We start from the raw sequence: 10935 nt of genomic DNA, 5'->3' as shown, positions 1-10935 counted from the left end.
AAAATTCTCGATTTCTAACCTAAAGCATGTTACTAAAACCTAGTTTAGAGGATTGAGTTGATAGAAAAGTACCTGATTCGACCCATTTCTTCCTCTTGTGCGATACGAGCGGCTTCGGATTGTTCTTGCACTTCCCTCGTTCTATTTCGAATCGCTTCAACAAGTCCGGGATCGTCGTCGCTAGAATAATTCCTGTTAGTAGCATACTTCATTCTTGTTGTTGGTTTCGACATTTTATAGAAGAAAGAAACGATTAATCGTCGTCGATCATCGACTATTTTTGGTTTGAAAAAAATGGAAAAAGAGGGAGTGGAGGAGGAGATGAATCGATTTTATGTTAAAAATAAAAACTGATTTTTGTTAGTTAGGTTTATTAAGGATTGATGGGGATAATTTAGTAATATTAATATTTTTTTGAGGATAATTTTGGTAGTTTACATAAATATTAGACACCCCTTATCATTTGAATTGGTTAGATGAAGTAATCTATAGGCCCCAATTTAGCCAGGCTTTCTTTTCCTTGCATACTCATCATTAAGAGACGATTTCACAAGTTTCTTGCTAATTTTTCATTAACCAAAGCAAAAAGATGCGTGGGCACGTAACAAACGAGTTTGACGTCGTAGGAGCATCGGCCGATGAAATTTGGGCTGCCTATGGTGACAAAAATCTTCCTAACTACGTTAGCAGTCTCCAACCTGGCCTATTCGAGACACTCGAAATAGTCGAAAGTGATGGTGGTGTTGGTACAGTCTTGCATATCATTTTGTCTCAAGGTATGTACCATTAGTTATACAAATTTTCTGTAACTTATTCATTTTATTCATAGTTTTTTAACCATGATACTGATGAATCTTGCTATTCTAATGTAACAGGAATACCTTGGCCACGTGAATGCAAAGAAAAGTTGACCACAATTGATGATTGTAAAATGGTGAAGCAAGTCTCACAAATCGAAGGAGGATTCCTTGGCATAGGGTTTAAAATGCACCAAATTACCTTCGAAATATTACCAAAGGACAAGGATTCTTGCATCATTAAATCAACAGTTGCGGTTGACATCGACAGCCAATCGGAATCCAATGCTTCTATGATCACTGTTGATTCTATGTATATGGTATGGCAAGAGCAATCACCAAATATGTACTCGACAAGAAAGCTAAAGTGTAGAAAATCTAGAACCATTTTTTGGGACCATGGTTTTTTTGTGGGGACCATGATTCTATTTTAGGCAAGACATTATAAGTAATCCTAAGTCATTCCTTATCTAAATTTTTTTCTTAATACCAAATTTACCCACCTTAATTAAATGTGTTAGTTTAATGATTAATTATTTATTAGTTAATGATTAGTATGATTAGTTACCATTAAGAAGTTCTGTTACAAAAAAATTGAAAATTTTTGAGAAATTTTAAATTTTTTTACGATTAAGTTCGGTTACCTAAATTTATGACCACAAACGAACTTAATGATTAGTATGATTAGCAATGATTAGTATGATTAGTAATTATTAGTTACCAATAAGAAGTTCGGTTAAAAAATTGAAATTTTTCCTTGTGATCAAACCGAACTCTATATTTGGTGTGACCATTAAATAGTTCGGTTATAAAAAAATTTAAAACTTTTTACGATCAAAAGTTCGGTTAAGAAACAATTTTTGCGACGTAACCGAACTAAAGTTCGGTTGGGAAATGTTTTTCTGCAACCAACCGAACTATTAGGGTTCGGTTGGGAAATGTTTTTTGCTACTAACCGAACTAAGGTTCGGTTGGGAAATGTTTTTGCAACTAACCGAACTATTAGCGTTTGGTTGAGAATTTTTTTTTACGAAATAGCCAACCTGTTCTTCATGTTCATCATTTTCATTAGGTTCGGTTAGTTCGACAAGGTTTTTCACATAATTCCTTGCTGAACTTCTCTCTGCAACTTCCATTTTCAACTCATTTTGATGGTTAATACCCATTTATTAATCGAACGAGGAACGTCAAGCAAAGAGAGAAGAAGAAGAGGATAAATTTTCTTTTCAAAACTAAAATTTTTCGATTCCCTCTATTTTTGTTTTTGATTTTGATTTTGATTTTGGTTAATAGATTCATTTAGATTAGATATATATGATTAGATTTATATAGTTATTAGGTTAGTTTTAATTTAAATTAAAGTAAAGGATAAATGTGTACTTACCTAACTTTAGGACACCCTTATAAGTATAGGGAGGTTGGGCTAATAAGTCCATGGTCCCCAAAAAAAACCATGGCCCCTAAAAAATGGTTCAAAATCTACTGGTCATGGGCCTTATGGCCATGGCACTGCGTGACTACTATGTGAAGCCCGCGGCATTGATTCACTGCCCATTGTGATTTCCTTTCTGTATTCTTTGTTTTTTGTGTAAAATGGAAGTTGGGTGATGTAAGTCTTCCAAAAGTTTTATCTTGTTTTTCTTTCTTTCTGTCAAGAATGTAATTCCATTGGTTTTCTTAATGAACAAAGATTTGCTTAGTTTGTCAATTTTGGCTCACATGATGTGGTGTCCAACTGAAATGGAGAAATTTCAATAAAACAAGTACTGGGTCATTCCACAAAATGAACAAGGCTCCACTGTACCAATTTGATGCCAAACTTTGGCCTTTCTATAACAACAGGAATTTTGGCTCAAACTGGACTAGGCATGTCAATGAAGACTAATCGGTGAACTGTGTGGACCTTGACCCACCATTGGAGATGCTCTTACACCAGTGATATCACAAAAATTGCCTAAAGTTACATTGCCAGTCTGTTTGTTAGTACCAGGCTATAATAGGGTTGGAGTAATAGTTGTTCACAAGAAATGACTGGAAATGTTCTTGCACTGGTGATATCACAAACATTGCCTAAAGTTACATGGCCTTTCTGTTTGTTAGTCCCAGGCTCTAACAGGGTTGGAGTAATAGTTGTTCACAAGAAATGAACTCGATACAGATGAGGAAATACTATACTATAGAGATAACTCTGCAATGTTCAAATCATCCAGAATTTGCAATTTCACATCTTCAGGAAGCTGGGCCGAAGGACCTGCCTTTGAATAGAAGCCAGCCAATGCCCTAATTGCTTTCTCGAGTGCCATATAAGATTCCTGCAAAGAGAAATGAATACCAACATCATTGATTGTTCACCAATCTTTCCAACAAAATTACAGAAAGGTACCGTAATACCATAAACACAAAGATAGAGCTTATTCATATCACATTTTCCGGACATGAGGTTAGCATATCCTGATCAAGGTTTAAGTCTCAGGATGAATATGAAAAGACCTGCTCGAACCCAAAAGGCTATTGGAATTTGTTCAGGTGAACAACAGTTCAAATTTACTCGCAACAAAAGTAAGGAAAACTGAATTCCCAACACAACTAGTTAACTAAAACAGTCTTGCTGCTCTTCCACCAAATCCTTTAACTTTAAACATGAATCTTATAAGCACACCTAAACCAAAAGACTAGAGTGACTTGCTAGTTTACAAGAATGTGCTCTAGGATTCAGATGTCGTACCAAGGAGGCAAGGATATCTAATGTTTTTGTCCGATTTCTCTCCTCCAATTTGGTGGTTGTACAACTTAACCGGTCAAACAAAAGTTAATAATCATTGATGACGGTAACACTAATTACGACTTGGCACAGGTAAAGTAACACAAACAGAAAAGATACACTTACCTCAGACGCCACTGATTTCTGGCCTCTCCAATTGCTCAAATACTCACGAATAGACTCCTTTGCAGCATCTGCAGTCCGTCTAAACTTGGCATTATCTTTCGGATCTTCCTCCACCGATTCACGCAAAGTCTTCACAACTTCCCTCGCAGTCTTCAAGTACGCCTTTGGCAACACTTTCCCCGACTTCGTTTTTTCATTTGGATCAAACAAGGACTTCATCCCATCCAAAATTCCTTTATCCCCATCATCCTCATTTAGGTCTTTCGGGTTTATCTTCTCTTCTGCCCTAACTAGTGATGGGGTTAACCCAATATCAAAGGTCAAAATTGGAAGCAACAACGCTCCAGCACTCCCCAAAATAACACGCCTTGTACCCGAAAACTCCTCATTTGACGCCAATACAACAGTCTTCCTTGATCGCTGTTTATCTGCTCTGTTTCAACAAAGATAAAGACTATCAAGAACAACGACGAAATAAGCATATCCAAAATTTTCTCCTTTTCAGCCCATTAGCAATGAGATTATGAGAATAAAGCCTGATTCCACAAACCCCACTATGTTAATACCAACATGGTGCCATGGATAATGCTGAGTGCAAAATATCTTAGACACTAACACACAATCCTTCTAGGAAACTCAACTGTGAACTAAGAGCATTGGAGACTTACGCTGTGATAATGGTTTTGTAAGATTGGAAGATGAGTGGAGGCACTTATCCCCAATCAAACAAGAAGAATTCATCCTCAATAGATTTCAACTTCAGTATCAAGTGAGGATTCTTGAAATCTAATGTCAGCAATTTGATTGCTGCAAAAACACAAACAGATGGGATTCAAAACGACAATACTTTCATTAAAAAGGAAATCCAATAAAAAGGGGGATTTCCACGTTGAATTCAAGCTATCAAATTATCAGCAATTACAAGAAAGAATTATATGTTAATGATTTTGGGTTTATTGGGTTACCTTAGTTTTGAGGTTCTGGCAGCTGCTCCTCTCCTCTTCACACATTCATGTTATCCAGAAGGTTTTGAAGCCAATAAAAGACCAGACCGGTTGATTTTGACTTTACAACGAATTTACAAGCATACCCTTTCACAATATTTTTCTTACATGTCTGGACTCTAGATATCACAAGTCAAAAAAAAAAAATTGTTTTTACGCATCCGGAAGTGCTTTTTGATTTCTAGAAATTAATTTGGATGTAGAATTTCATAACGTATTTTAAAAGTAAAAAAGTCGACCTTTTATGAAGCGAAATAATTTTTTTTTTATTTCTGTTTTTGATATCCAAACGCATATTCAAAAGTATTTTTTCGACTTTTAGAAATCAAATAACAATAAGTTTGTTTGGACATGAAATTTCAGAACGCTTCTAGAATTAAAAGAATTTATCTGTTTGAGAAAAATATTTTTGATTCTAATTTTTACTTGTGATTTCTGCTTCATGTATCCGGACGCGCAAGTATGTTTGGATACACATGGAAAAATAGTTTGTCGACTTTAAGAAGTCGAAAAGCAAGATATTAGATTGAGTATAAAATTTCAGAACAATTTTTATAAACAAATAGATTGGGTATAAAATTTCAAAACAGTTTTTATAAACAAAAGAATCAACTTTTTGTGAAGCCAGTTATTCTGACTTCTACTTCTACTTCTCACTTCATTTTGATATTGTGTAGCCAAATTAGGGATGGCTCGTGGTTCCTCAAAAATAAAATGCTCAAGGGTAATTCTCAAATTTTTTTAGTCCCTAGAAATTTGATATTTTTATCCATCTTATTTAGCCCTCCTAGACAGACTTTCAATTTCTGCCGCTCGTAGTATCCCCGATAATCGATCACAATTATACGATTTTATCTAAAATATGCATTATATCCATGATATTTTTAGTATATTTTGGTTTTAAAGCTGCACAATGTCTGTGGTATCTTGAAGTCTTGCTATATATGGATTTTCGGGTACGTAGAATATAAAGTTCACATCATCCCAAAACAAAAACAAAGAGAAAGGTTAATTTTGTTTAGAAGGAAAAGAGGAGAAATGGCTAGGAAGAACGCTATCATCTTATGCCTTTTCTTGGTTCTTTTCATTATCGTTGCAGGTATGTACACTCATCAATCTTTCAATTATTTTACCATCTCTATTATAGATTTTTCTGTTTGTTCTCATTCTTATTATTTTTATTTTATTTTTGGAATTGATGCAGGTGGCGAAGCCAAGAATCATCATAAAATGCATCACAGCAAAATGCATCTTAATAAAATGCATCAGACCTGCAAAGAAACATGGGAAACCATATGCGTGCTAGAAGACGATTGCAATGCAAAATGTTTCCACGATCACGGCAAACAAGCTACAAGCGAATGCCTTGTCCAAGAAGGACCCACGGGCGGTGATTTGTGCGTCTGCAATTATGCTTGTTAGAAAATCGCATTACATCACAAAAAAAAATATTTATGTTATCCAAGAAGTAAGCAAATATTATTGAAAAAAAATTTAATATTATGTTTTATTATTTTATTTTCTTCTCATTTTACCACATTGCAAAACAAATAAACAAACAAAAAAAAAACTCAAACGGAAGCAGTTTAACATGTCTGAGATGCGATGAGCGGGTGAGAAGTTCCACTTATGGTGGATTTTATTTTCGAATCCTATTGAAAAGGCTTACAGTAAAATTTCTTTAAAATAATAGTTTTGGGACCGAAAAAAATTATTATTTTAGAGAGATTATTATTTTAGCAAGAAGAAATTTAATATTATCAGGGACGGAGCCAGAAATTTCATATAGGGGAGGCTGATTAACAAAATAAATTATTTAGGGAGGGATTATAAGGAGATTTTTCTTTTAGTTAGTAAAAATTTTAAAGGATCACTAAGGAATTAAACTAAAACAGGGGAGGCGGGGGCCACCCCTGAGATCTACATAGCTCCGTCCCTGAATATTATGTTTTATTATTTTATTTTCTTCTGATTTTACGATATTGCATAACAAAAAAAAAACAAAGAAAAAAACTCAAACGGAAGCAACTCAATACAATGTAGTCAATATCGGCCGTATCGGCCGATATATCGGGGATATTTCGGATATCGGCCCAGAACGATACGATAAGAAGGATATCGGGGATACGATATTCGCCCGATAATATCGGCCGTATCGGTCGAATATCGGCCGTTTCGGTCAAATATCGGCCGTATCGGTCGATACGAAATTTTCCTACATTTCGGAATATGAGACGGTATTGGTCGTTTTCTATAAAGTTAAGGGTAATTTTGGCGAAGAAAGTCTTCCAGGTGGTAGTAGAGGTGCATGTAGCTCTCGAAGCAAGTCTACTAAAGTTACTCTTTTGTTTTTTTGATAAAATTGATGTTATCTATTATATCTTATCCGAAAATGTGTGGAGAAATGTTTAATACAAAATTATTGTCTCTAAATCTAGAACCGATATTTCAACGATAATATCCCCGATATAAAATCGTACCAGTGTATCGGTCCCGGCCGAGATGAACCGATATCCGATATTAACTACATTGACTCAATATATATCTGAGATGCGATGAGCGGCCGAGAAGTTCCACTTATCGTGGATTTTATTTTAGAATCCTATTATTAAGGCTTGAAAATGCTTGGTTTTTTGGGGGCCGCATAGGATCACGAAATAGTAACAGTGAATACTCCATATCCAAATATTTACATAATGACTAATATGCTTCCCATTTGATTTGAGGTAATAAACTTGATTAACATCACTAATCATGATTAGATAATCAATTAAGAGTCTAAGACTAATTCATTTCTTTAAGTTAAGCGCTGAAGATGAAAATCAAAACAACAAAAAAAATCAGAGGGAAGAAAAGAAAAAGAAAGAGAAAAAGAAATTAGGGGAATTTTTTCGAAATGAGTGATTCAAATAAGAGTTTTGATGTACAGAAATCTTTATCTTCAAAAAATGATAACTTATAAATACACACCAACAGTGATCAGTTCTTTACTGATTTTTCATTTGGATTTTTTATGCCCTGGAAATTTAATCATTTTAACTCATATTACTATTTTAGCCCTCCCAGACATATTTTCAGTGCCCGCTGCTCGTAGTATCCAGACAACCAATCACAATGATACGATTTTTCCTTAAATATGCATTATATCCATGATATCTTCATGATAATTGTAGTATATTTTGGTTTTAAAGCTGCGTAATATCTGTGGTATCTTGAAGTCCTGCTATATATAAATTCTCGGGCGTGTAGAGTGTAGAATATAAAGTTCGCATAATCCCTAAACAACAACAAGAGAAAAGTTAAATGTTGTTTGGAAGAAAAGGAGGAGAAATGGCTAAGAAGAACGCTATCATCTTATGCCTTTTCTTGGTTCTTTTCATTTTCGTTGCAGGTAGGTATGCTTATCAATCTTTCAACGATCTTACCATCTCTATTATAAATCTAATTCGTGTTCTTATTTTGGTTATTTTTCTTTTTTATTTTGGAATTAATGCAGGTGGCCAAGCGAGGAAACATATGCATCATCATAATAACATTCATCTTAACAAAATGCATCAGACTTGCAAAGAAACATGGGAAACCGTATGTGTGATAGAGGATGATTGCAACTCAAAATGTTTCCACGATCATGGCAAAAAAGCTAAAACTACATGCCTTGTCCAAGAAGGACCCACAGGCGGTGATTTGTGCGTCTGCAAATATGCTTGTTAGGAAAATCACATACATCGCAGATTATTTTATTATTTTTTTATGTTGTCCAAGGAATAAGAATGTTATAAGAAATATTAATATTATGTTGCTTCCAGATGTTTCGTTTGTCACAAGGATGAAGATACCAGTGATCACCGTTTGTGGCATTGTGAATTCAGCAAACTTATCTGGAGTTGGTTGGACGTATATTTTTCTTTAAGAATTGATATTTTGGTACTTAGCAAATACAAAAGTCCTGTGATTAAAGAACTCTGGAGAATTGCTGCTTTTTAAAGCTTTAATTGAGCTGTGGATTTTGCGCAATAAGGTTTTCCTTGATGGTGCAGTTCTTGATATCATCAGCTTTAAAAAGAAAATCTTTCTTTTCACCCATGACGAATTATGTTGAATAAGCTTTAGTTTCTTTGGTTGAATGTTACTTCATTCTCCCTGATCAAGAATTGTGATGGGGCATCTTAAAGTAACCCTGGGATGTCTGGTTATGGAATAGTGGTTAGGAATCATGTTGGTGCTTTCATCTTTGCTGAATCTGGTGGTTTGGGATTAGCTTCGAATCATATCGCTGAAGTGTTTGCTGTTATTCGAGTCCTGGAATGGGCTCTTGAAAACAATCATCTCAGAGTTATACTTCAAACTGACTCAAAAGTTACTATAGTTGCCTTTATAAGCAATCATATTCCCAGAATTGTGTGGGCTAGATGGAGAAGAATTTGCAGGATGCTCTTACATATCCATTTCCAGCATGTTTGCAGAGAACTACTCAGCAGTAAAGTTTCAGGGAAGTAATCTGCAAAGGGGACAGGTCTTAAAGTTCCATCCTAGACCTCTTAGATTTAACTAGGACCGAATCGCCTGATCTGATTTATCTAGGATTTGCTTGATTGTCCTCTTCTTCTGTTTGATTTTGGTTCTTCTCTGTTTTCCTTTTTCTTCTTTCTGTTGGTTTTATGGGCTTATGGTCATGTTGACCACTTTTGGCCCGTTCTGTTTTTAATTTTGCACTCATCTGAAAATTTTAACTCATTGCTTATCATAAAGTTGACATTCATAATAGTAGATTCCACCCTGGGAACTCCGTTTCTCACTCATTTTTCACATAACAAGACTTGATGTCTACCCGTCTATAAAGCAGTTATAAAATCTATCTAAACGTTCTATGAAGGGAAAAAAAAAAGAAGAAAACGAGCGTCTACACCTCACATGACAAGCCTTTTTAATATACAAATGTACTCGTTCAGATGCCAGACCCAAGCGCTTCCTTTCCCGGAATTTTGGCCCACATCTCAAAAAGCCATGATCGCAGGTTCACCACGTTTGCCTGAAACAAAATCAAATATGGATGCTAAAATTCAAAAAACAGGAAGGAAATGAGAGAGACAGGGGGGCAAAATCTTGGTCTATATCTTACATTGTTCCAATATATCTTCAAAAAACAGTTTCATACATGCCGAGTGTTCAGCCATCTTTTCTACCCTCTCTGCTTCCTTAACTGCCTCAGACGCCACAAATGACTTGTTTTCAGCCTCAGCAATTTTTTGGGCCGTAAACATTGTCGATTCTTTGAATGTGGAGCTAGGAAAGCTAGAGTCCTGTGATTGTTTTGTTCGACTATCATTTGGTTTTGGTGTTTGTTCCATCGTCATCGTTATTCCTAACGGAGCGTCTTTCTTGATCTTGTAGTAATGTTGGACCTGAACATCGCCACAAAGGAAGAAAGATCAGATTAGAAAATAAGCCTAGGTTAACCTTTTATTCCTATAATTAAATTCGGGTATTGTTGTGTTAGGCGCTAGGCGAGGCGCTTAGCCTGTCGCCTGGACGCCTAGGTGCCCTAGGCGATCACTAATGCAATTTGTGTTGTGTTGTGTTGTGTTGTGTTAATTGAAGAAAAGAACAGTCTTCATTAGAGTTTCAGAAGTAAAACGTATTCAACCAAAAAAGAACAGAAAAAAACAACGAAACTCAAACAAATCTTTACTGCTCATCTGTGTTTCCTAATCCACTACCACGCCACCAACATGTTCTTTCTCACAACAGTAACCTCATTGAAATCAATGCCTCTTAAACCATCTTCCCTACCAAATAATTCACATTATTCCCTTAAAACTTATGATTATTTCTTTCCATATTTTCATCATTGATTTCAATGTGATTGATTTTTAATTAATATTGGTATTTCACCATATATAAAGTTTCCATACATTGATCATTCATTGTCCATGCGTTGGTATTTCCTTGATAACCTCATTATTGATGAAGTTTCCATATTTTAACCATTGACTGGGAATGAAGTTATCACTACAAAACAAAAGGCTTCTTGGGACGGCTAAAAAGCGTCCCAAGAGGCCCAAATCCGTCCCAAGAAGATATTTGTGACGTTTTTCTGACCGTCCCCTGTTCCACCGTCACTAATACTATTTGGTCGTCATTTCTTTTAGGGACGGTCATATTATTGCCTTAATTTAAAAATTTGATCACTAATAAGGACGAGTACTCCATAAGCGTCCCAAATAACTCTCTTTAGGGACGGTTTTGA

At 35.3% G+C, this 10935-nt stretch overlaps 1 protein-coding gene, 1 long non-coding RNA gene and 1 pseudogene across 2 annotated transcripts; 2 read left to right on the top strand and 1 right to left on the bottom strand.

Annotated features, from left to right (window-relative positions):
* The first annotated feature begins 589 nt into the window (after positions 1-589).
* LOC113361441 lies at positions 590-1170 on the top strand (annotated as a pseudogene).
* A 1570-nt stretch (positions 1171-2740) lies between these two features.
* LOC113317118 (photosystem II D1 precursor processing protein PSB27-H2, chloroplastic-like) lies at positions 2741-4795 on the bottom strand. Its single transcript, XM_026565255.1, has 4 exons — positions 4650-4795; positions 4353-4491; positions 3685-4112; positions 2741-3109 (listed from the first exon to the last, which is right to left on the bottom strand). Exons 2-4 carry the CDS (start codon positions 4423-4425, stop codon positions 2972-2974), a joined length of 639 nt encoding a protein of 212 aa, XP_026421040.1. The 5' UTR covers positions 4426-4491; positions 4650-4795; the 3' UTR covers positions 2741-2971.
* A 2896-nt stretch (positions 4796-7691) lies between these two features.
* On the top strand, positions 7692-9494 carry LOC113317117. The gene is made up of 2 exons (XR_003343256.1): positions 7692-8079; positions 8185-9494. It is a non-coding gene; the product is annotated as an uncharacterized LOC113317117 (long non-coding RNA).
* Positions 9495-10935: the final 1441 nt, after the last annotated feature.

This window comes from Papaver somniferum, chromosome 1 (assembly GCF_003573695.1).
Source record: "Papaver somniferum cultivar HN1 chromosome 1, ASM357369v1, whole genome shotgun sequence".
Lineage (NCBI taxonomy): Eukaryota > Viridiplantae > Streptophyta > Magnoliopsida > Ranunculales > Papaveraceae > Papaver > Papaver somniferum.
Note: the sequence above shows the minus strand (reverse complement) of the source record. Positions and strands in the feature narration are given on the sequence as shown.